Raw genomic sequence first — 26,477 nt, 5'->3', positions numbered from 1 at the left:
CCATCAACATAAATCAACGATCCTCACTCCTCCAAATCCCCACACACGGATCGCCATTTTTCACCGTCAGATCAGATCCTAATCCAACGGCTCAAAATCAAAACCCACACACTACACCAACAATATAAATACCTCAAAATCCAACCCCCAAAAATCACACATTTTCACACACTCAAATATCTCCTCTCTTTTTCCCGCTTTCTACAAATTCAAATTTCCCCCAAAAAATGTCAGGCCGCGGCAAAGGAGGAAAGGGTCTAGGAAAAGGCGGAGCGAAGCGACATCGAAAAGTCCTCCGTGATAACATCCAGGGTATCACAAAGCCAGCTATCCGCCGTCTTGCTAGGCGTGGTGGTGTTAAGAGGATCAGCGGGCTTATCTATGAAGAAACCCGTGGCGTACTCAAGATCTTTCTAGAGAATGTGATTCGTGATGCTGTTACTTATACTGAGCATGCGAGGAGGAAGACGGTTACTGCTATGGATGTTGTTTATGCTCTTAAGAGGCAGGGAAGGACTCTCTATGGTTTTGGAGGTTGATTTTAGGGTTTTAGGGTTCTTACTATTGGTGTTGTGTAAATTGTTTTCGATTTCTTGTTTGATTTCAATGTAATGTGGCATTTTGTTACTCTTGAATATCAATTTCTTGTTTGATTTTCGATGTTTTGATTAGTTACTGCGCACTGAACACTGTTTTAGGTTTGCTGCTGCTGCTGTTTTCAGTTAATTGACATTTTCAGGTTTATTATGATTAATCACAATGCTAGCTGTGATTTTTGTAAATGATTATAGAATATCGGTAAATAATTTGTTATGGTATCGAATATAGATATCGTTCATTGGGAATTAGGGCTGCGGTAGCTGTTTTAGGTTAATTGATGGTGACAAAAACTTGTATAAGGCGGTTTCACAATCGTGTTATTGTGTAACTGCCTATTGTACAGAGTACTCCTTAGTTACTAAGGTTCCGTGTACCTGTTTTGGTAATTAACAAAACCTTTTTACAGTTATATACAGTAAAAACCAAAGCATACAATTCTGAAAGTGACAACTACGGAGTAATTATAGAACTCGATCAAATATTCATTGAACTCAGACTCAGACTCGGAAAGGAGATTACTAGGCATATTTGTAGCGATTTGCTTGATCAATGCTTACCAAATTGATAGCTTTACTGAGTTTTTTAGCTTTACTAAATCGGAAAGGAGATTACTTGGAAAGGAGATTACTAGGCATATATGTAGACATATCGAGGTTTTCAGCTTCTTCTCGAGGCAGCTTTTCACTGCCACTGTATAGATTTAGAGATTCGTCCCCATAGAGATGCTGAGGATGCCTCGGGTCAAACATGGTTGAGCTTGCTGAGTCGGAATAAGGGTTCAGACCGGCCATCTCCAATATGTCTTCCAGTTGTTTGACTACCTCTCCCATAGCCGGTCTATCATCTCCCAATTCTTCCACACACATAAGAGATACATCGACATATTTCTCAAAGCCTTTCAGTGTAGTGCCTAGACCAATATCTGAGTCGAGGAGCTCGTGAAGACCATACAAGTCTTCTGTTCTATTCATTGCATTCTTCACTTCTCTAACTATGTATCTCCCTCTATCTATTGGTGACTTCCCGGTTATGAGTTCCAGCATTAGGACTCCAAAGCTGTAGACATCACTTTTTTCGCTCAATCTCTGAGTCATGTAATATTCTGGGTCCAAGTATCCCTGAATCGAGAAACAATGCAAAGGTTATCAGCCTCTGTTTGACAAAGGCCAAACTCCTACCATATAGCAGTCACCGCTGGAATCACATTTATTCTATTTCTCTTGAAAGGCTACGAGCAATCAGTAATCCTCGATAACTGTTGCGAAATTTCAGGGCACATTCATGAAAGAAAAAATTCAGGCATCGACAAACTTGCACCAATGGTATTATTGTGTCCAATTATTGTGTGAGTAGGGAGGACGTCCTCCGGGAGGACATAAGAATTTCTCATAAAAACATGATTTCGGAGAGGATATATACTCACCATAGTCCCTTTGACTTCTGTCAACATATGACCTTTTCCAGCATCAGTAAAAGACTTGGATAGACCGAAATCAGAAACTTTGGCATTCAAGTTTTCATCAAGCAGAATGTTGTTAGATTTGATGTCCCTGTGTATGATAGGCGGGCTAGCAAGTTCATGCAGGTAAGCCAAACCCCTTGCAGCACCGAGGGCTACCTTGATTCTCCTCCTCCAGTCTAAACGTATCCCTGACACTCCTGCATATGACCCGAATAAAAAATCAGCAGGCAAAATTGAATCACAGTGTTGCTGCGTAAGTCCATATATATTACCTGAGAGGCTCCCTTTTAGCGTACCATTGGGCACAAACTCATACACCAATATGAGTTCTTCATTGTCCAAACAGAAACCCAATAATCTCACAAGGTTCTTATGATGTACTCTCGACAGAAGCTCGATCTCAGTTTTGAACTCAGTTTTGAACTCAAGGCCGCCTCGCATTGATCCTTTTTCAGCTCTTTTAACAGCAACAAGCTGTCCATTTGGAAGAGTTCCTCTATAAACCTGGTAAAGAATTTGTAAAGCAGAATTTCGCGTTACAAGAACAAAAAGTCTTATGGTAGTAACACAATAATATGTATGGAAAAAAATCCGAATCACAAGGAATAATAGGCGAGACGTAAACCTATATCAGAATAGTGTTCAAGACATACCTTCCCATAGGCTCCTGACCCAATATGATTAGCCTGTGAAAAATTGTTGGTGATCTTTATTATATCTTCGAAAGGGAACACCCTCGATCCTGTTACCTGTAAACCGCTACTGGTGCTTCCCCGTGACATCCAGTTGGCAGATGATGCAAGTTCTAGAAGTTCAAAAATTAAAAAAAGGAACAATGTCATGTGACTAATAATACAGTGACTGACTGTACAGTGCTTGTACCTGTTGATTTGGCAGGCTGTACAGGTATGTTAGTCCTCGTCTTTCGGCAGAAAAAGAAGAACACACCAACGCACAGTAACAGTAACACAAGTGCACAGACTACTATAGCAATTCCGACTATAACAGCTTTGCTGAGTAAACTCGTTGGCTCAGATCCAGATACGAGTCCAGGTTCCTCTACAAGAAAACAGAAGGTAAAAAATACGGAGTACTAATAGACGATCTAGCAATGCATATAATTCATGTTTGTCAAACACGGAATTACCTGCAAAGATTGGATATTCATCCGCCATGAAAATAAATGGTCCAAAATAAGGCGGTGGCTTGAAAGTTTGATTGCTTAGTATGAAACCAATGCTCCTAATTGCTGTCCTGTTGAACAGAACTTGGCCGAGTGGGAAAATTTCCAAGTTTACGTCAAGGTAGTTTGAAGAATCTCTGCTCATGTTACTGAGAGAGACAGATTCAACAGCGACTTTGTTTGATTGAAAGACGGACATCAGTTTCTTCTCCAAAGCTACAAAATAAGTGGAATTTTGCAAGTCCGAAAATTTAGGAGCTCTAAATTCAAGAACTCCACTATATGGAAATCCACAATGGCAAGTCGGACTGGCAATTTCATTTGAATTACAGGCAGAAGAAGCACATTCTTGCGGTGTTGAGTACGTGGGCCTGAAACCAGGATGTATACAGTAGCTCGGTATTGTCCCTCCTTCTTCACAAATCGGATTACCAATGAGTCTGAAATCATCAAGTAAACATATAATCAGATTTCCCCACAAACCTCCAACAGTTGAGAAGATCGTAATAGTAAATGCAGTGAATCCAAATGAACGAAGGGAGTAGAAAACTTACAGTAATTGGAGACTTTTGTGTTCAGGTCTTAGAGTGTAGGCAGAAATATTGTTGATTTGCAAATCAACACGATGAAGTTGTACGCTGTGTTTTGGACCGAGGTCCAGTGTTCCGCTGAGTTTATTATTTTTCATTACCCTGAGAAACAGTCAGATCACAGATGCCACAGATAGTCAGATACACTTTTTTTTTTTTTTTTTTTTTCTTAACTCAAACATGTAAATTGGTAGAAATATTGTTGATTTGCAAATCATAACATTCTCACACTGTCTCCAACTGGGGAAGGCTGAATAATGGGGCTGGAATTTCGCCTCGCATCTGAGATTTTTCCATTACTCTGACAACATATTCAAAATATTTGATATTAACAAGAAGAACCAAAATAAGAGAAATCAACCAGAATGTATGGTTAGGGTTTCAGGTTTTGAGGTGCTTTCGAGGTTCCAAGCTGAAACCTTTCCACCTTAAAACCTCAACCATATCCCACTGACGCGCTGAAAAAAGAAGACTTAAGAGAGTAGTTTACAAAGTTGTCAAAGAAGGCAAATCAGAGAACCATGATGGAATATCTGAGACCTCAAAGCTATTGTTGCTCATGTCGCTGCAGACAAATTAATCAGCATTATAAGTTATAATGCATATATGTCTTACAGCGTTACCCGCCTGACAGAGAAGTAGAACTTGACCATACTCACAGGTAACTAAGAAGGTTCAAGCCAGTAAGATCAGGTATGGGCCCCGTCAGTCGGTTATTAGATAAAAGCCTGTTAAAAAAATAGTTAGCTGAATTTTGTGAATGTTACAGTCACAGATCTAAAGGCTGCACAAAGTTCCAGAAATATATGTTCATAGTTATTAAGCATTTTCGTTTACTTACATATCAGTAACGCTAGTAAGATTGCTGATATTTGAAGGCACGGACCCAGTAAGCATATTCCAGTCAAGTCGTCTGATAAGAAAATATATTAACAACCTCCGGTCACTTCTACTTTCACATACTATCGGCCGTGTATGAGATATGATACTTACACGACTTCCAATTTGTTCACCAGGCCTAAAGTCGATGGGATGCTGCCAGTAAATTGATTATTGTCCAAAAGCCTGTCATTACAACATATTTGTCTAAGGTTAACAGAAACAAGTCACTTCAATAAACAGCTGGTGCAAATAATCAAGCTTCGAGGAAATATATATCTTTGCAATATTTTCATGGTACTTACAAATGAATCAATGTCATATTTTCGTTGAATAGCTGAGGCGGAATTGTACCAGAGAGTTGATTCTTTCCGAAGTGACTAAGCATCAAACAATAGCAAAACAAAGAAATGTATTAGCATTTAAATTTGAATTCCTACAAAAAGTAGAGTTTTTGAGACATACAAATGCTTGGTGTTAACTAGCATGTCCAAACCAGGCGTTGTCCCATTGGAGACAGGGATTGTTCCGCTAATCATGTTGTCAGCGATATCAAACCAATAAAGCTTTGAAAGATTCCCCATCGTATTTGGTATGCTCCCACTGAATTTATTGGAATTCAATGATCTGCAGTACATCCCAGTAACGACTTTTCACATCATTTGAACAAGAGCATAGAACTCAGGAAAATAAACGTAAAAATTTCGCAGAATAATAGTTTCTTACAAGAATATCAGATTTGTGAGAGACCCAACAGCATCAGGAAGTTCTCCACTAAAACTGCAGCCAATCAAGATCCTAAAGTACAAGAGAGACAGATTAAATATGAGCTGGAAATACATTTGAGATCCCAAAGTGACGATTGACGACATTACAATCAGAAGATGATAGCTCTTACAGGTTAGTCAGTTTAGTTAATTTCCCGATTGCAGGCGGAAGAGCCCCTGTCATTCCCTTGTTATAGGACAGATCCCTTAGCATAAATAAAATAAGAAACTGATCAGTACCGGCCCAGTGACTCAAGCCTCTGCATATACTGAAAAATGTGGGTAAGGAACATACAGAATTTGTAGCTCAGATAATTCTTGGATGTCACCAGATAATGTGCCCTTCAATCCCATGCTTGATAGAGTTCTGAGGTTTAAAGCATCCACAGAAATCAGGGAATTGTACAGCTTATACAATAATAACTAATAAGCGAGCGATTCCAAAGTTAACACCAGATGTTGCTTACATAGATATCACCCTGGTACCATTGCACACAATCCCGTCCCAATTATTTCCGCAAGGATCAAAATTATTCCACGTGGGCGGTTCATTTATCCACAGTTGCTTCAGAGCAGTTAAAGCAGCAACTGCATGCATCCATCCTAACATTTAGATTCAAACTACCAAACAATAACAACATTATGTTGGAATTTTGGCAACGGAAATATTGTAAGCCCGATATTCTCAACATGCATACCCAATGGCAATATATATATTCAGGAACATAAACTTTAACAAGGCAATAACCAGAAAGACAAAGAAATGCAAGCATAAAACTGACCATCTTCCTTATCTGTCTCTGAGATTACAACATGAAGTGGACTTGCCAATACCAGAAACAGACAGAATGCAACTGTGAGACTCATTGACATACTCAACCCTTTCGTAAGACGAATCCGAGGCAATAATCACCAGAATACCCAAAACTTCTCTGCTTCTTTTTGGAGTCTTACTGAAGGCTATCCATTGAATTGTGGAGGAAGTGGGAGCTGTGGGACAATTGGACAAAGTTCCAAACTCAACGACTTAACAAAACTAACAACATCGGGTCAACCCTGGTGGAAAATAATTACAATGCTATAAACGGTGATCTATGTTACTCCGACTCTTTTTTATTTCCTTACACAACCGTGTCCAACAGTCAACAGTTAGGAATACCGAATACCTCATTTTAAGCCAAATTATGCGGATATTTCTGACACTTAGACATTAGAACACACGTTAAAAAAACCGTTTCAAAAATTGCTTTAAAGAAATCGAGTCATACATAGCTCTAACAAATACTCTCAACCTTTTAAAACCACACAACTCAACATCCATTCAAAAATTCGATCTCAAACGGAAGCAAAATCTAATCTCATCCGTCCATCGACATAAATCAACGATCCCCACAACTCAAAAACCACACACACGGATCACCATCCCACACCGTCAGATTAAAACCCAATCCAACGGTCCAAATCAAAACCCACACACTTCACCACTAATATAAATACCTCAAAACCCAACCACCCAAAAATCACATTTTCTCACAACTCAAATATCTCTTCCTCTATTTTCCCGCTTTCTACAAATTCAAAATGTCAGGCCGCGGCAATGGAGGAAAGGGTCTAGGAAAGGGCGGAGCGAAGCGACATCGAAAAGTCCTCCGTGTTAACATCCAGGGTATCACCAAGCCGGCTATCCGCAACATTATGATCTATGACCTTAGAATGAAAAGATGGACAGTTTGTTTTGATGAATAACGGAACAATTGTTTCGTCACACAAACAAATGTACATCAAACTTTTGAGTTTCGGAGTACAGGTGAGTATGCTAAATCAATCATCAAGTATCAAATATACACTGCTTCAGCCTTTTAACCCTAAGAACACAATCCTGTATCAAAACTTGTACAAATAATAGTGGTAAAGCTATTTAAATCGACACATTATCCTCGCAGAGAACATTTACATTCAACATGGGATTGAGGTTTTCAGCTTCTTCTCGAGGCTGCTTCACTGCCACTGTATAGATTTAGAGATTCGTCCCCATAGAGATGCCGGGGATGCCTCCGGTCAAACATGGTTGAGCTTGCTGAGTCAGAATAAGGGTTCAGACCGGCCATCTCCAATATGTCCTCGAGCTGTTTGACTACCTCTCCCATGGCCGGTCTATCATCTCCCAATTCTTCCACACACATAAGAGATACATCGACATATTTCTCAAAGCCTTTCAGTGTAGTGCCTAGACCAATATCTGAGTCGAGGAGCTCGTGAAGACCATACAAGTCTTCTGTTCTATTCATTGCATTTTTCACTTCTCTAACTATGTATCTCCCTCTATCTATTGGTGACTTCCCGGTTATGAGTTCCAGCATTAGGACTCCAAAGCTGTAGACATCACTTTTTTCGCTCAATCTCTGAGTCATGTAATATTCTGGGTCCAAGTATCCCTGAATCGAGAAACAATGCAAAGGTTGTGCAATTAGCAACAGTTAAAAGAATAATCGGGTATTAGACTAAACTAATCTCATAATTTGATAACACGAAAATTAGGATAAATTGTTAACACAAAAACATGTTAGCAATGGAATAGACTGGCTTGAATGGCTTGATCTAGCTTAGCTAAAGATCTCAGGCTCGACTATGAATGCAGTAGTGCTGTAACCAAGGACGGTGAGCTTTACCGCCCTTACCCCTTGTGGTCCTACCCGATTCAATTTCAGACTAACCGGATTGTTTACATAAAAGAAGCAAAGCACGATTGTTTGTTGACAGGGACCTAACTTCTGCTATATCGCAGTCACTGCCTAGAATGACATTTATTCTATTTCTCCTGGAAGGCTATGAGAGCCATCATTAATCCTATATAACTATTCCAAAATTTCAGGACACATTCAAGGAAAAAAAAAGTTCAAGCATCGACAACCTTGCAAAGTTGCACTGATGGTATTATGTTGCCAGTATCCATGAAAACTTCAGATCTAAAAACATGATTTCAGAAAGGATTACAGTATTACACGTACCATAGTCCCTTTGACTTCGGTTGTCATATGACCTTTTCCAGCATCAGTAAAAGACTTGGATAGACCAAAATCAGAAACTTTGGCATTCAAGTTTTCGTCAAGCAGAATGTTGTTAGATTTGATGTCCCTGTGTATGATAGGTGGGCTAGCAAGTTCATGCAGGTAAGCCAAACCCCTTGCAGCACCTAGGGCTACCTTGATTCTCCTCCTCCAATCTAAATGTATCCCCGACACTCCTGCATAAGACCCGCATAAAAGATCAGCAGGCAAAATCAAACCACTGTCTGCGACTCTGCGCACAACTAATGATTAACGGATACATTGGTGGCGCTTTTTTTTTTTCCCCCTTTCATCCTTTTATAGTGTTATCCTTTTCCTTTTTTTTTTTTTTTTTTTTTATTGTATTTCTTTTCATGGATTTCTCTCTTATGGATTCAGATTGCAATTCATATGATCAGAAAGCAAATCTATTTGGGGTTAAGTCAGTTGTCTCAAGTTTCCAACTGTTTGGACAGAGAATGATTTAACGGTTTAAACAGTGTTGAGTCGTATATATTACCTGAGAGACTTCCTTTTAAGGTACCATTGGGCACAAACTCGTATATCAGTATGAGTTCTTCTTTGTCCAAGCAGAAACCCAATAAACTCACGAGGTTCTTATGATGTACTCTTGATAGAAGCTCGATCTCAGTTTTGAACTCAAGGCCGCCTTGCGTTGATCCTTGTTCAGCTCTTTTAACAGCAACAAGCTGTCCATTTGGAAGAGTTCCCCTGTAAACCTGGCAAGGAATTTGTAAAGCAGAATTTCGTGTGTTACAAACCTTTTGACGTATGACAAGTTATATTGCAAACATTTACACAAACAAGAACAAAAGGTATTAAGGTAGTAACACAACAATATTTTTGACAGGGACTACAACTAGCATAGCACTCTTCCTTTTATCACAAGGAATAATAGGCGAGAAACGAGAAGTCAACCTATAACGACTTTTCACTCTCAAAACCATTCTTATTTACCTTCACATAATTAGAGCAGTGTTCAAGAATCAAGACATACCTTCCCATAAGCTCCTGACCCAATCTGATTAGCCTGTGAAAAATTGTTAGTGATCTTTTTTACATCTTCGAAAGAGAACAGTCTCGATCCTGTTACTTGTAAACTGCTACTCGTACTTCCCGGTGACATCCAGTTGGCCGATGATGCAAGTTCTAGAAGTTGAAAAATTAAATAAAGGAACAATGTCATGAAACTAAAATGATATGGTTAAACTAATAATTGTGCCCACAGACGATAATAGTACCTGTCGATTTGGCAGGCTGCACGGGTATGTTAGTCCTCCTCTTTCGGTAGAAACAAAATACACCAATGCACAGTAATAATAACACAAGCGCGCAAATACCAATCACAATTCCAATTATAGCAGCTTTACTGAGTGAACTTGTTGACTCAGATACAGGTACGAGTCCAGGTTCCTCTACAAGAAAAGACAAGGTCAAAGAAGAAAATAAACGATGATCTAGAAATCATATTATTCGTGTTTATCAAACACGGAATTACCTGCAAAGATTGGATATTCATCCGCCATGAAGATAAATGGTCCGAAAGAAGGTGGTGGCTTGAAAGTCTGATTGCTTAGAATGAAACCTATGCTCCTAATTGCTGTTCTATTAAACCGAACTTGGCCGAGTGGGAATATTTCCAAGTTTACGTCAAGGTAGTTTGAAGAATCTCTGCTCATGTTACTGAGAGAGACAGATTCAACGGCGACTTTGTTTGATTGAAAGACGGCCATCAGTTTCTGCTCCAAAGCTATAAAATAAGTAGAGTTTTGCAAGTCCGAAAATTTAGGGGCTCTAAATTCAAGAACTCCACTATATGGAAATCCACAATGGCAAGTCGGGCTGGCGATTTCATTTGAATTACAGGCAGAAGAAGCACAGTCTCGTGGTGTTGAGTACGGGGGCCTGGAATCAGGAAGAATACAGTACCTTGGTACTGTCACTGCTTCTACACAAATCGGATTACCAACGAGTCTGAAATCATCAAGTACACATATAAGCAGATTTTCCCCGCAAACCTCCAACAATTGAAAAGATCGTTATAGTAAAAGTTTCAATAATGTACAGGGCATTACTTTTTGTAGAGAACTACAGGCCTAAGAAAGTCGTGATTAACATTCTTATGTTTGAATGCATCAAAAAAAGAAAATGCAGTGAATACAAATGAATGAAGCGAGTAGAAAACACGAAGTAGATAGATAATTTAAAACTTACATTAATTGGAGACTATCGTCTTCAGGTCTTTGAGTGTAGGCAGAAATATTATTGATTTGTAGATCAACACGACGAAGTTGTACGCTGTGTTTTGCACCGAGGTCCAGTGTGCCGCTGAGTCTATTATTTTTCATTACCCTGAGAAACAGTCATGCCACAGATAGTCAAATACACACTTTTTTTTATTAACTCAAACATGTAAATTGGTAGAAACTACATTCTACTTCATAATCCATCACACAAAAATCATAACATTCTCACACTGTCTCCAACTGAGGAAGGCTGAATAATGGGGCCGGAATTTCGCCTCGCATCTGAGATTTTTCCATTACTCTGATAACAGATTCAAAATATGAGATATATTAACAAGAAGAACCAAAATAAGAGAGATCAACAAGAAAGTATGGTTAGGAATTCAGGTTTTGAGGTGCTTTCAAGGTTCCAAGCTGAAATCTTTCCACCTTAAAACCTCAACCATATCCCACTGTAAAAGCATTTCGCCTAAGACGCGCTGAAAAAAAAAGACTTAAGAGAGATGTTTACAAAGTTGTCAAAGAAGGCAAATCAGAGAACCATGATGGAATATCTGAGACCTCAAAGCTATTGTTGCTCATGTCCCTGCAGACAAATTAATCAGCATTATAAGTTATAATGCATATATGTCTTACAGCGTTACCCGCCTGACAGAGAAGTATAACTTGACCATACTCACAGGTAACTAAGAAGGTTCAAGCCAGTAAGATCAGGTATGGGCCCCGTCAGTCGATTATTAGATAGAAGCCTGTTAGAAAAAAATAGATAACCAAATTTTGTGAATGTTACAGTCACAGATCTAAAGGCTGCACAAAGTCCAGAAAAATATGTTCATAGTTACTAAGCATTTTCATTTACTTACATATCAGTAACGCTAGTAAGATTGCTGATATTTGAAGGCACGGACCCAGTAAACATATTCCAGTCAAGTCGTCTGATAAGAAAACATGTGAAAAAAATGTATACATCAGTCACGTATTAACAACCTCCGGTCACTTCTACTTTCACATACTATCAGCCGTGTATGAGATATGATACTTACACGACTTCCAATTTGTTCACTAGGCCTAAAGTCGATGGGATGCTGCCAGTAAATTGATTATTGTCCAAAAGCCTGTCATTAAAACATATTTGTCGAAGGTTACATAACAGGAACAAGTCACTTCGATATGATGACATGCATGAAACAAACCAGAAGAATGTTACGAGGAAATATATATCTTTGCAATATTTTCATGGTACTTACAAATGAATCAATGTCATATTTTCGTTGAATAGCTGAGGTGGAACTGTACCAGAGAGTTGATTCTTTCCGAAGTGGCTAAGCATCAACCAAACAAAACAAAGAAGAGTATTAGCACTTCTAGTATTCAAGAAGAGGGTGATCCGTAATTGTTAGGGTCTAAAGTCTAAAATTTGAACTCCTACAAAAAGTATAGTTTTTAGACATACAAATGCTTGGTGTTAACTAGCATGTCCAAACCAGGCGTTGTCCCATTGGAGACAGGGATTGTTCCGCTAATCTTGTTGTCAGCGATATCAAACCAATAAAGCTTTGAAAGATTCCCTATCGTATTTGGTATGCTCCCACTGAATTTATTGGAATTCAATGATCTGCAGTGCATCCCAGTAATGACTTTTCATATCATTTGAACAAGAGCATAGAACTCAGGTAAATAAAACACAAGCCGAGATTATTCGCGGAGCAAATAGTTTTCCCACATAAACTTTATATATACGTATAAAATTCGCAGAATAAAAGTTTCTTACAAGAAGATCAGATTTGTGAGAGATCCAACAGCATCAGGAAGTTCTCCACTAAAACTGCAGCCGATCAAGATCCTAAAGTACAAGGAACACAGATTAAATTTAAGCGAATACATTTGAGATCCCAAATTGATGAATGACATTACAATCAGAAGATGATAGTTCTTACAGGCTAGTCAGTTTAGTTAATTTCCCGATTGCAGGCGGAAGAGCCCCTGTCATTCCCTTGTTATAGGACAGGTCCCTTTAACATAAATAAAATAAGAAAAAGATCAGTCTAGGCTCCAATTTAGTAACAACACTATCAGTAACCATTGCCTCAGGGATCCGCATATGGACAACTAAGGTTGGTCGGATGTACCCAACCTTGTCCTAGCGAGGTTTTTTTTTTTTTTTTTTTTTTTTTTTTCAAATAACCTATAATGAAAATTGCGGGTAAGGAGCATACAGAATTTGTAGTTCAGATAATCCTTGGATGTCACCAGATAGTGTGCCCTTCAATCCCATGCTCGATAAAGTTCTGAATTTAAAAGCATCCACAGAGATCAGCGAATTGTACAGCTCATACGATAATAAGTGATCGAATCCAAAGGTAACACCAGACGTCACTTACATAGATATCACCCTGGTACCATTACACACAATCCCATCCCAGCTATTTCCGCAAGGATCAAAGTCATTCCACGTGGGTGGTTCATTTCTCCACAGTTGCTTCAGAGCAGTTAAAGCAACAACTGCATCCATCCATCCAACTTTTAGATTCAAACTACCAAGCAATAACATTATCCCAATGCCTTGGGGCCTCCTTCAAATGGCAGTGTAAGGGGGTCGGATGTACGTGGTCTTATACTATTACCTGGAAGTCGGTTTCCCAGTGACCCATAATGAAAATTGCGTTGAGAACTTCATAATAAACAGAAGAATAACGAGTTTTTGCTGATCAGCTTTACTTCATTCCATCATAATCGAGAACCAAAGTTTAATGCTTTTAGACTCCATTGGATATGAAAACAGTTTCAAACTTCCAAAAGTTGTGCTAATTTAGACCATTAAACAACATTCAAACTTCATGAAGAATAAAGAGAGTAATTTTCCGCGAAAAAAAAGATTAAAAAGATTAATGATTCAACTCATTCACAGTATAATACAATTCTCAAATATCAACAGATTACATGACTGAACAATCAGGGAAAATCTAGATATCATTTCAGAGCTGCATGCCCAACGGCTATAAATATGCAGGAACGAAAACTTTAACAGATGTAGAGTTCTAAACAAGGCAATAACCAAGAGAGACAAGGAAATGCAAGCATAAAACTGACCATCTTGCCCATCTGTCTCTGAGATTACAACATGAATCGGAACGAATATCAGAAACAGACAGAATGCAACTGTGAGACTCATTGATCCTGGCATCCTACCCAACCCTTTCGCAAGACGAGTTCAAAGCAACTGTCACCAGAATACCCAACAAAACTTCCCTGCTTCTTTTAGGAGGCTTACTTAAGGCTGTCTATTGAATTGTGGATGAAGTGGTACAAAGTTCCAAACTCAACGACTTAACAAAACTAACAACATTGGGTCAACCCTTTTTTAGATAATTAATACATCAAACACTAGTGGAAAATAATTCCTACTATTCTTATTTCCTCGCATACCCGAGTCTGACACTATTTAAACACTTGGATACCTCATTTTAACCCAAAATATGCGGTTCTTGTCATAAAAGTAGCAAAATCCGGCACTTAGACACTCACCCGTGTCAAATACTTCTAAACAAATCCGAGTAACATGGGTGATGAGTGATGACATCAAACTATTCAAATTCAACAGGATGATTTATTCTTCCTACATATCAATTAAATTATAATTAGGGGACCCAATTAGAAATTGTCAACGAGAAGTATGTCTGTTAATCCAATTATAAACACAGAAGGATTATCTGCACGTTACAATCTTAAGAGAAAAATACATGCACCAACTTGCATGTTGCCAACCAAATTAACAAGAATCAGTCAAAAATTCATTAAACAAAAAGCTGATAATACGAATTAAATCACAATCATATGACTTTAGAGTTTAGACATTATCACATTAATAACGCAAGTGGGTATATAAATTAACTGAATATGGTGAAAATAATAAAGAAATATTCCGTACAACAGAGGGAGAAAGGACAAACTCACCTTCTCTTGAGCATGCAAAGCAAGCTGAAACTGACTTGAGCGGGTGATCATTTTTTAAGGTTTTGCGTGTATTCTTCTCAGCAATAATTCTTGTATAAAACCGTTTTACACGGAATTAATGTAAAACTGACTAAAGGGATGAACGAATCGCTGGTAAGAATCGAACCCTCAACCTTTTAATTGGAATAAAAGATCTATTATTCTATTACCACTTGATTACAGAGTATTAGAGTTAATAATGATGACCGAGTGTTAACCTAATTATCAAAACCCCTAATTCAATTTCAACCTAAACCCTAAGTTAATTACAAAAGATATCAAAATTGTAAAAAAGAAAAACCTTTAATTTAATTAATTATACTGTATTAGCAAATTAAATATTCATTCAACACCCAAATTTTCATATATAATTGAAGAAATTTGTTATTTTGATAAGAGTTAGTGTTGACAATAAAGAGAAAAATGAAGTTGATGTTTTTTTAGTGAAGAGTAAGTAAATGGAAAGTGTGGTGGAAAATGTACTATAGTAGAATCTGTACTGCGAAAATAAATTACGATGTATATTATGATAATTTTTATTACTACACATCTCAGAGGTTAAAAAAAAAGGTTGTGCTTTTTCACATACCGATTTTACTTTTTCAATAAGCAAGATGCTTTTAAACGCATTTACACCAGCAATTCGAACCAAACACTCCCGCTTCGCATTCCACTAGATAGCCAGATAACATAGCATCACCAGTAAGGTTTTTAACGAATAGGTTGAGAAGAGAGTGCATTCAAAAGCGAGATTGCAAATTTCAGTCCATATTGGTTCAAGTAATTGCATCACCGATTGATCTGTTCGATTTGTTGATTGATTTATTGATTAATTGAGTGATGTCCCAAACTTTTTTCTTAGATTTTAGGTTAGAAGGGTAATAGATGGAAATTTAATGAAAAAATGTATGTGAAAAAAGTAAAAAGTAATTCCGAAAAAAAATTGATTTCCTACTAAAAGAAAATTCATTACACATCTCACAATATTTCATTGCTCAGGGCAAAAAACCAGTAGCTCGCGCAACCAATTGAGCATTACAAAAAATGGAGAAATTTTTTACATTGTGTACAACTTCCATTTTCAGCCTTACCCAACACAAGTTTTTCGGTTGTTTATCGTAAAATATAATCATTTGTGTAGGGAATATGGACATCTTCACCACTTACACCTTCATACCCAGAGTATGCTACTGATGCCGATTCAAGATTCGGATTCAAACCAGCAAGTTTCACAATGTTCTCGATTTCTTTAACCAACTCGCCCATTGTAGGCCTATCGACTCCAGCTTCTTCCACGCACTTTAGTGCCAAATCCACGAACTTTTCAAGACCGACCAGCAGAGTTGTGGTTGTAAGGAGCACAGGGTCCATTAGCACTTCAAGGTTGTACAAGTCTTTTGTCCTGTCAATTGTTGTTTTGATCTCCTTTACGACGTATTTTCCTTTGTGTATTGGCATTCTTGCTGTTACCATTTCCATCATGACTACTCCAAAGCTGAAAACGTCACTTTTCTCCGTCACTTGGTTTGTCATGAAATACTCCGGGTCCAGGTATCCCTGCAGCAAGACGTGGACATATATATTGTTCAAAGTTCAAAATAGACGACTTGAACAAGTTTGTTTAATTCAGATTTTAAAGTTCAGTCAGAATCAATTCAGGCAATTTTTTCAACAATTTGAACGAGTTCGTGTAACTTCATGGGTAAAGACAAGGCCTGAGTTGGGATTAGATGAAAATGGGTTTTTGTGATCGCATTTTGTCATGGTATTAAATTAGGGCCACGACACTGAATCACAAACGAGTTTAAATGTTTTGAAGGTTCCTATGATCGCACTTTGTGTCAGAAAGTGTTCACGACCAAACGACGTTTCCTGCATTTAAGAAAATTCTAAGCTCACCATTGTTCCTTTGACTTGGGTAGTCATATGGCCCTTCTCAGTGTCACCGAAAAGCTTGGAGAGACCAAAGTCAGCAACCTTAGCATTCAAACGTTCGTCAAGAAGAATGTTTGTGGACTTGATATCCCTGTGTATAATCGGTGGATCCGCAAGCTCGTGCAAATAGTGTAAGCCCCTAGCTGCTCCAAGGGTTATCATCAGTCTTCTTATCCAGTCTAGTTGAATCCCATTCTTTCCTGCACCATTCATACATTATTGAAACAACATAAACAAGATGACCGATAAATCAATCAACAGAACAGTGATAAACCATTTGATCGGAGTGTTTTACTATGCTATTTATGATGCAGATCGCTGGCTTGACAATATAAGAGATGCACACTCATGGATAGTTTCATTTTTCCCTTTTCTATTTTTTTTGCATTTTGAGGTGTGCGTTCACCCATGGACGGTTCTAAAGGATGATTCATGTCAGCCGACCCCAAATCATTTTGGGATTAAGGCTCTGATGTTGTTGTTGTTGTTGTTGTTGTTGTTGTTGCATCTATGATCATAGACTTGGGCGAGTCGTGACAGGTTCAGGTCATTTTCGGGTCTTATGGTTTAACGATAGCAATTTTCTGGAATTTGGCGCAGGGTTGAGTAACTTTTCATGCAGGTCAGTTCGGATACCAATCTACTTTACATTATTCTTTTCTGGCCAGTTTTGGGTTGGGTCAACTCCAGGGCCTGCTTAGTTTTCCCTTCTATCCGTGAATACCCTTTCGCCAAGCTGAAAGTAAAAGCATTGAAATTACAGTACCGAAACCTTCCGTCCATCTAAAGGACTTACCGGAAAGACTCTCAGTCAGAGTGCCCTTTGAAACAAATTCATAAACAAGCATCTGTTCCCCTTGTTCGCAGCAAAATCCAACGAGTTTGACGAGATTCTTATGATGAACTCTTGATAGAAGTTCTATCTCATTTTTAAACTCTTTAGTACCCTGCATAGATCCTTCCTGTGACCTTTTAATAGCAACAATCTGATTGTCTTCGAGAGTACCTTTGTAAACCTGCAGGACAGTACTCTTCAAATTAAGCCTGAGAAAAAAGTAGATACCCATATTCTAAATATTTCATGCAAAAAAAATAAATTGATACTCGTGATGCAAACAGCAAACTACTTGGGGTTTAAGCAAATTCACTGTCCCGACATTCTATAATGTTGACAGATGACGATTCAAAATAGAAACTCTAAGTTCAGTTTGTACCCCTAAGCTTCCAGTTTACCTTCAAAATATAAGACTCCTTTCCCTGGAATCCACTCAACTAGGCTGACTATGACAAGGTTAAAGAACAGTGAAGACTACTAATTAATGGCATTGCAAGAAGGCTAACGAACAGATAGCAAAGAGCCAAAGACGAAAGCAAAGTACACGAAAGTTTAACCAATGTGATTAAATAATGCATGATGGGGCCGGGTAAGTGCATGCAGCTAGTTTTTTTTTTTAACTTTCTGCCCTTATTTTGTAAAATAATGCAGTTAACCAATGTAATATTACACCCTTGTGGTGGGACCCTTCCCTGGACCCTCGCCTAGCGGGGCCGCCATCGTGCACCGGGCTGCCCTTTTTTTTTTCTGCCCTTATTTTGTAAATGGGACTCTGGGTCTCTGCCCTTCATTAGTACTCGTAAATGGGTGTCACACAGTCACCCCTCACTGTCTCTGCTATATTTTCACTTGAGCCCTTTTCACAGAAAATGGTAACCGATTTACATTTGGAAAGAAGAGAGGGCTAACGGAATAATAATGGTATGCTATATTCGTGAGGGGGAGAGAGCAATTTCAACCTTCCCATAACCTCCGGCACCAATGTTGTTGTCTTCTGAGAAATTGTTGGTACATTTCTGCAGCTCTTTAAATGAGAAATATCTGGCTCCTTTCATATGAGGAAGACCTAGATCAGTTTGCTGTTTCTCCCAAGATACTGCATTTCACAACAAATGATGAGAGCAGCTGTTATAGAATCCGAATTGATAATCATAACTAGAATTTCAGTAATTACCAAAAGAATTAGTCTGCTGCTTGGCCTTTTCTGCTCTCCTCTTCTGATAACATGCATAGCCTCCAGCACAAATTAACAATAACACTAGAACAGAACCTCCTACAGCCGCACCAATAATGACACCGGATGAACTCTTACTTCCTAAGGATTGAGAGAACAGAATGAGACATATAATATAGGAAAATCTATAGATACAACAACATTATTATCCCAGTGCCTTTCGGGTTCCTGCAAATGGCAAGATAAAAGGGTTGGGATGTACACTGCTTTACCCAGTGTTCCAGATGACCCATAACGAAAATGCATCGATAATTGCATTGACCGACAACAACTTCACAATAAAAATATACAATCAAATTAGTGAGCTATTTCCTTCAATCGATCATCATCAAGAACCAAAGAATACCAAGTATTTGGCTCATTGGAAATGGAAAAAGAGGGGAAAGTCGTACGCCAAGGAGGAATACGCTGGATTTATTAGCAATTAGGACATAGGAGGGTTTCAAGAAAAAAAATAAAATTCCATATCTTCAAAATATGTGAAAATATCCCGTAGAAGAGTATGATTCCACAGTGGGAATATGCATTTCTAAAAGAAAATCACACTATGACACTGAAAAAAAATATCGAAAATGACATTGAAGTTGCATATAAAACTCACTTGGACTTGCACCATTTGTGTAGATATCAGCAATGAATACATAGGGACCGTATTCTTTGGAGGGCTTGTATGTCTGGTTGCTTAGCACAAATCCAAGCGATAGAACTCCTGTTTTGTTAAACGATGCTGGTCCAGCTGGAAAGATAGCCAAATGCATATTAAGGTAACCAAATGCATCCGTAGCTACATCACTCAGAGAGACGGAATCCACAGGAAGCTTTAGACTGGCAAAACTACTCAAGAGAGACTGTTGGAGGTCTGTGAAATATTTTGGGTTCCCAGAGGCTGAGAAGGAAGGAGCTCGGAAGATCAAAGTTCCAGTATAAGGATGTGCACATTTACAAGTAGGGCTTGATGTTTGGCCAGAGGAACACTTAGGAGGAACACAAAATACTGGCGTTGTATATGGAGAACCAAGATCCTGTTGGTTGTTGCAGTAAGGAAACGTAGCCCCACCACATAATGGGTTGTCAGCTAGCCTACATGAAGTGAAGTTAAAGTTTAGCCCTAAGAGAAGTGAGAAACACAGAATTATACAGTCCAAAGTCTGAGATTCGAATGCCAACGTCAGCCATACGATTGCATGGTTTGGGGTTCGGTCAGCCAACTAAATTGTCCATACAGAAATGGGGTTCGTTAGCAAGCCAGGTCAACAGAGTGCTTTTTGTTTGACCCCAAAAGCATTTTGATGAACATTGGGCTGTTCCCTGAACCCAATCGAACACCGAACCATGCAACATATTGTCAGCCACAAGAAGAACAAGAGTAGATCAGGAAGCTTACACCAGTGTGAAGTTGTATCCAGGTGGCACCGTAACTGCATCAATGGAATTGCTTTGTAAATCAATGAGCTCCAGTTGACGGCTGTAGGTGCTGCCAATGTCTAATTCGCCACTAAGCTGGTTGCCCTTCATTACACTTTTTTTTTTTAAAAGTAGTGTCAGAAAGGGCTTTATATGTTACTACTTCTTAATAAAAATTAACTCTTCAAATCTCAATGGAGACATACACAGTTTGTAATTGAGGGATGCTGAAGAATTCCACAGGAAGCTGTCCTTCAAGTCCGGTCCTTTCCATCATTCTGCGAAAAAAGAGACAAGTAGAGAGCCTTTATAAAAAAACATGCACACAACCGGAGAGAGTGCATCCCTCCCACTCCTTTACTTCACCATTTTTGGGGACCCTAAGGCAGTGGAGTAGGTGTTGTTATTGTAATAGTTGCTCTCAAGATGGCAAGCAGAAATTAAACAAGTTATAATTAGATGATGCCCTATACTGTGCTTCATTAGACCGTTAGCATTTGGCATCGAAATATAATGTTCATTTGTGAACCAGTTAGCTGCACCTGATGAAAAATTATGGTGTCTTGAATCAAGTACATAACAGCACATTACAAGCAGATGGTACTGCCCAATACAATAAGAGTGGCACACTGACCAACCTATACGGGCGACCCTCCTCCCATCCTTGCTTTTTGAACGACACTATGACACAAGTAAGAATGATATCTTTACCCAAATATTGGCATGATCTAACAGCTGTTCTGAATAAGACTACCTACAAATAGCTCATTTTTTGTTCCACCTCCTTATAAACCCATACTTGCAGAGTAGGACTCCTTGACACAGTTTAAATCCATACGAATTTCCACTATAAAAGTGTAGTTGAGAAAACAAATGCAAATCATCTAGAAAGCATAACACATTATCACAGTTTAAAGCCATGTCATAGTCGAAAGCTACGTGCAGTATGAATCTTCTGGTGGATGTTACAGAAACAATTTTACGTTTTTTTTTTTTCAAACTCAAATGATGGCATCAATTCTCTAAAAAAATTTTAATTTCTAAAAGTTGTGAGGAGATTTATTGGAATAGAAGTGGGGGAGAAACGAACGGCATGGAGAGGTGCCACTGTGCCAGAGTAGATAAATGGCAAAGAGGTTGAGAAAAGGGGCATACACAGTTGTTAGGGACTGTAAAGTTGTAAGCCATTGCGAAACATTGGTGGCTTCAAAACTATTGTTGCTCATGTCCCTGCAAATCAAGATTAAATTAGTGCACCAATTGTAGAACTAAAGCCATTTTGCAATGGGAAAAAATGCAAACGTTACTTCCTCTATTCATGAATAAACTTTCAAATTTCTTTCCACAAGCTCACTAACATGTGGATGAAGAGGAAAGTTGACGATATGGGGTCACAAACCAAAATGACCAAACTAAAACACAAAGATTTCATGCAGAAGCTTATTCATGGAATCATAGACACCTTGAGAGGAAACTATGAAGTTTACCCATCAAAGAGGGAATATTAGCCTTCCCACTGTGCTTAGTCGTATAGGAGGGGGTGGGTGGGGGTGGAGCGGGAACAATCAAGTTATATAGAAATGCAAAATCATCATAAGCAAATTGGAGACCGCTAGAGGAAGCACAGAGCTATGCATAAAGATGGAAATTAATTAAAATGCCAAAGACTACTACGAGTATCATATTATATACTCACCACACTGGAATTATTGATACCCTCGCCTTCAAAAAAAAAAAAAAAAAAAAAAACAGAATTATTGGTACTCTCAAATTGCGACTGATATGGGCAAATTTAAGAGCGAACACAAAGGATCTGACTCAAGTATGAAGATTAGGGAAAGTTATGTTCCCTGAGACCGTTCATGAAACTGGCTAGACTAGTGATCTAGTACAGTCCAATAGTACGAGAGTAGGAAAGATACGGGCACAATGATAAGTAGTTCTCTAAGAAAGATATATAACAAGAAGAAAAACCAATTGCATATACATACAGCTACTAAATGTGGCATGAAGTGAAAAAGTATCAACGAGTCACTGGATTTACACTTACAGATAGTTAAGGTTACTCATGTCTGTAAGATTAGGCACAGGACCAGTAAATGCATTATTTGACAACACCCTGAAATATAAGACAACAACGTTTAGAGGATAACGATTAAACAAATCAAAACTATAAAGATTGCGATTTTTTTTTCAACAGAGGACATAGAAGATATTAATGGAATATATGTGTACTTGTATACTCAATACTCAATTAGAGGTTACTAAAGTTAAAGCAGTCAATAATAGTTTGCTTACAGTTCGTTGACATGTGTAAGCTCATTGAGGTTGGACGGAAGAGTACCGTTTAATGAGTTCCTGTCAAAACGACTGGTACAGAAAAAGATATATAGTAATTACCAACATGAACCTTAATAACTGAAACAAAACTGTCTGAAGTGAAACTCACATTGCCTCCAGTGTCTGGACAAGAGCTATTGTCGATGGAATGCTCCCAGTGAGATTATTATTATCGAAAAGCCTGAAAAGGTCAAGTATCTGTCAGCAATGTAAAATCTCACTTAAGGATAAGATATAAGAAACTGAGTCTTGGTGAAACAGACAGAACATGTATACTGACGTTCGAATTCTGTTTAATGCCAGTAAAAATACACGAGAGCAAAATAATAAAAAAAATAGAAAAACAACATAAATATAGAGAACATTACAAAGGAATTGTGAAAAACAACATAAACGTAAGATTTATTTTGGTAGAATCAAATATCTAATATCTAGGAATCATAGATCAATCATGGTTTTATTGGTAACTTGATTCTAAGAGAAATAATGCATTTTGAACGAAACAACTAATCGAGGGCTCCACATGCTTGCATATCAGTACAGTTGAACAAAAGAATGCTTCTTACCATCATGCCTTTGCAAGAGAGTAAGCATAAGTGCAGAATTATAGGGATGGAAATTAAGGAATATAATTCTTTATTAACCATTATCACTGTCATTCAGAGTGATTCTCATGCAAATTTCATTATGGGTCATCCAGAAACCACCTCTCTTGTTGTTTTCAAAGAGGTAATGCTCTGTACATCAGATTCCTCCTTACTCCCACCACGTGCAGGAGCCTTTGAGACACTAGGATAATATTGCTATTGTCGGCTAGAAATCAAATGTTAAATTTAGGTGAGGTAGCCTAGCGGTTACCCAAAGGTTTGAACATTCTTAAAGTCATTTTTTGCCTCATTCGTAACACATAGTATTACTCAGACCACATTAAATATGCAGACTTCCAAACTCCATTAAACTACTGTTTCTGAATTTTGAATCTCAATTCTCACATGTCAAATTTACCATGCTGACTTAACCAAACTAGAAATCACACTGCTTTATTGGTTAAGTCTCAGTGAAGACTTTCAGTACATAATGTTTTTAAGACAACAATTTTCAGATACAGAAATGATTTTATAAGAAGCGATAAACTTAACGTACTAAAGACAAAACTTACGCATGTATCATAGTCATGTCTGCGCTAAACAGGCTAGATGGGATTGACCCCGAGAGACGATTCATTCCGAAGTGACTGAAATTGTTAATAGGAGTCAGAAATTGATCAACTTCAAAAGAAAAGTGAAGACTAACCCTTTGTTTGGACTTTGGATACAGAAAAAATGAGGGACGTGAGCAATGCTATTTTCCTTCTGAATATTCCCTATGTTGGAAGGCTTTTAATTTGGCTTGTAGTAGGGAAAAATGGAAACATTTTCCTTCCAACCATACTTCCTATTAAAGAAAGGAAAATTGTATCCCTCCCTTTGACTCCGAATCATTCCATCCAAACAATGGTAAAAGGAAGTACTCAATGCCTTAATACAAGGAAAGAATTACATACAAGTGTTTTGTGTCAAGTAGCAAATCAAGCCCAGGTGTGGTTCCATCAGACACAGGAATGCTTCCACTTAACTGATTATCGGACAAATCCAACCAATAAAGCTTTTTCAAGTTACCAATAGAAGCAGGCACACTTCCAGTGAACTTGTTCGAGTTCAGAGATCTGCAGGGTACTCAAGCATAGTTTTTGAATATTAGAAGATAAAGAGGCAATACTGAAGAAGTCCGATATTGCAATGATGCAATGACATTGAAAGAACCAGAGCTATAGGCAAGATCTTACAAGTATACGAGCTGTGACAGTGATCCAATTGAATCTGGAATTGGCCCGGAGAAACCGCAACCAAGGAGGATCCTTGAAAATGCAAAATACAGAAGCACATATTATTTCTTAGAACAGAACAGAATGAAAGTTGTGAATGTCGAAGTTCTAATTAATCAAATTTCGTACAAGTTTGTAAGCTTCGACAGTTTCCCAATAGTTGAAGGAAGGGAACCTGTAAGTTCTTTATTGTATGATAGATCCCTGCATAAATTCATCACAGGAGATTAGATAACAACCAGTAAAAAACTTAAGTGCTATCTAGATTGTCAGCTAACTACAGGTGCAATTATAAACACACACCAAAAAAAAGGGGTAAATGTAGAGTTCGTTATCAGCTCTAGAGGATCTAGACAGTTTCGGAAGTATTACAGGTAATATTGAAGCTAATTGGGATGCGAAAACTTACAGGGTCTCCAAATCAGATAAAGATGCAAGGTCTCCGGACAGCTTACCCGTTACACCTACACTTGATAATGTTCTGAAACACGATTGATTGAATTATACTCCATATTTGAAAAAAGCTGCGCTCAAACTATGTTTCAGAAGAACAGAACTTACATTGAACTGATATGAGAATTGATGCAGGTGATTCCTTCCCATTTGCTTCCACAAGGGTCTCCACCAGTCCAGCTCGAGGGCAAATTTCCCCAGTCTTTGGTGAGGGCTGATAGAGCGGCATCTGCTCCAACATTTTGTGCATACAGTTATCAAACACCAAGTCATCCACATATTAACCAATCTAATTTAAGAATCCAATAGCACATAATCGTCGAAAACAAGTAATGGTCTACATTCCCACATGCAGAAACTACGTATGTACAGTCTTATATGAGGAACTACAGACGACCTTACTTGAACAAGATCTCCTCTATAAGATCGTGGCTCTATATCCTTGTAGCCTTGAGATCTATTTAACATCATATCAACCCATAAAGCTATTAAACTATCTGATGATATGTCAAAGTTTGACTCCATCAATACATTTTCCGGAAAGTATCTATTTACCAACATTAAATTGATCACTGAGAACTAGTCGGCATGACTCATGAGCAATCGAATGATGAATGAGCAGCACTCTTATAAGCAACCACCTTCACTTTCTTAAGTAATTACTGATGCAAAACGCAGAGAAATGCAACATACGCAATTAATAGAATGATTTTCATATATGAAATGACAATAAATCAAACAAACTGATCGGGTTAGCTATAGAACTTATGAAAATAGATTACAGAAACATATATACGCAGCAGCAAGTTAAGAAGATTCAAGGCTCCAGTAAACTAGCATAATACATAAGACAATGACTGCTAATTCATAGGGGCGGACACAGACACCCTGACTTACAATCTTGACTATCTGTCTGTGCTGCACCATACCCAACTTCGCTACAAACGAATGCAAGAAATAGCACAAATCTCAGACACCATATTCGACTACCAAAAACTCTCAATCTCATCACGCTTACAAAAACTCTCATATTTAATTTAACTAGATTTACTTCCCATGAACAGCTTCGACTCCCCAAAAATACGTAGTTTTTTTTCCCCAGGAACAGGTTGACAGCAGTATATAGTAAAAGCCTACCAAAACAAACCTACCTCCATGGATTTAGTCTAAAATAAGCAATGCAGACCGAGTCCAAAAGGAGATTGCTGCTCACCAACACTTCCATTGACTACTTCCTTCCTAAATATAATTATTAAAAAATTATTTCACATTAATACAAGATTATGTGCAATGAACTAATGCTATTAATTCCAACATAACAGTCTTCCTCAATCCCAAGTGGGTATAAAACAAATGCATCAAATTTCTGTCATTCAGTAGCCAAGGTCAATCATGGATGATAAACACACCATTATCTAACACGGTTAAATACTTTCTTTGTCCCGATCATTTGTTTACATTTTTTTTCTTTATAGGAACATTTAAATCAAACGTAACCAAATAATTGGGACGGAGGGGAGTATACAAATAATCCTCCATCACTATTTAACAAAGTATTGACCTTTTCTTGGGTAAAAAATGCATCAAATTTCTGTCATTCATAAGCCAAGGTCAATCATATCAT

At 38.1% G+C, this 26,477-nt stretch overlaps 4 protein-coding genes across 5 annotated transcripts; 1 reads left to right on the top strand and 3 right to left on the bottom strand.

The window, feature by feature from the left end:
• The first annotated feature begins 160 nt into the window (after positions 1-160).
• On the top strand, positions 161-660 carry LOC141622249 (histone H4). The gene has a single exon (XM_074438296.1). It carries the CDS (start codon positions 228-230, stop codon positions 537-539), a length of 312 nt encoding a protein of 103 aa, XP_074294397.1. The 5' UTR covers positions 161-227; the 3' UTR covers positions 540-660.
• A 291-nt stretch (positions 661-951) lies between these two features.
• LOC141622247 (leucine-rich repeat receptor protein kinase HPCA1-like) lies at positions 952-6,538 on the bottom strand. The gene is made up of 19 exons (XM_074438293.1): positions 6,264-6,538; positions 5,949-6,069; positions 5,777-5,848; positions 5,613-5,687; positions 5,441-5,512; positions 5,180-5,341; positions 5,020-5,094; positions 4,829-4,900; positions 4,677-4,748; positions 4,495-4,563; positions 4,326-4,400; positions 4,065-4,136; positions 3,800-3,937; positions 3,210-3,685; positions 2,945-3,121; positions 2,716-2,867; positions 2,335-2,566; positions 2,024-2,259; positions 952-1,718 (listed from the first exon to the last, which is right to left on the bottom strand). The coding sequence occupies exons 1-19, from the start codon at positions 6,352-6,354 to the stop codon at positions 1,209-1,211; spliced, it is 2,949 nt and encodes a 982-aa protein (XP_074294394.1). The 5' UTR covers positions 6,355-6,538; the 3' UTR covers positions 952-1,208.
• A 672-nt stretch (positions 6,539-7,210) lies between these two features.
• On the bottom strand, positions 7,211-15,076 carry LOC141622248 (leucine-rich repeat receptor protein kinase HPCA1-like). 2 transcript variants are annotated; one of them, XM_074438295.1, is made up of 19 exons: positions 14,750-15,076; positions 13,177-13,297; positions 13,012-13,083; positions 12,733-12,807; positions 12,567-12,638; positions 12,249-12,410; positions 12,043-12,117; positions 11,839-11,910; positions 11,659-11,730; positions 11,476-11,544; positions 11,307-11,381; positions 11,025-11,096; positions 10,764-10,901; positions 10,048-10,523; positions 9,791-9,964; positions 9,547-9,698; positions 9,049-9,268; positions 8,490-8,725; positions 7,211-7,916 (listed from the first exon to the last, which is right to left on the bottom strand). In XM_074438295.1, the coding sequence occupies exons 3-19, from the start codon at positions 13,068-13,070 to the stop codon at positions 7,458-7,460; spliced, it is 2,658 nt and encodes an 885-aa protein (XP_074294396.1). In that variant the 5' UTR covers positions 13,071-13,083; positions 13,177-13,297; positions 14,750-15,076; the 3' UTR covers positions 7,211-7,457. The 2 variants fall into 2 exon arrangements, with proteins under 2 accessions (XP_074294396.1, XP_074294395.1); XM_074438294.1 differs by lacking the exon at positions 14,750-15,076 and adding an exon at positions 13,886-14,124.
• A 647-nt stretch (positions 15,077-15,723) lies between these two features.
• Positions 15,724-25,934, bottom strand: LOC141622245 (leucine-rich repeat receptor protein kinase HPCA1-like). The gene is made up of 19 exons (XM_074438292.1): positions 25,751-25,934; positions 24,962-25,082; positions 24,810-24,881; positions 24,530-24,604; positions 24,362-24,433; positions 24,080-24,241; positions 23,696-23,770; positions 22,646-22,717; positions 22,495-22,566; positions 22,247-22,315; positions 21,352-21,426; positions 20,403-20,474; positions 20,177-20,311; positions 19,394-19,872; positions 18,733-18,873; positions 18,518-18,654; positions 17,520-17,739; positions 16,688-16,923; positions 15,724-16,345 (listed from the first exon to the last, which is right to left on the bottom strand). The coding sequence occupies exons 1-19, from the start codon at positions 25,881-25,883 to the stop codon at positions 15,902-15,904; spliced, it is 2,862 nt and encodes a 953-aa protein (XP_074294393.1). The 5' UTR covers positions 25,884-25,934; the 3' UTR covers positions 15,724-15,901.
• Between the last annotated feature and the right edge of the window lie 543 nt (positions 25,935-26,477).

Source organism: Silene latifolia, chromosome X (assembly GCF_048544455.1).
Source record: "Silene latifolia isolate original U9 population chromosome X, ASM4854445v1, whole genome shotgun sequence".
NCBI lineage: Eukaryota > Viridiplantae > Streptophyta > Magnoliopsida > Caryophyllales > Caryophyllaceae > Silene > Silene latifolia.
This window is presented reverse-complemented; position numbering and strand designations above follow the sequence as displayed.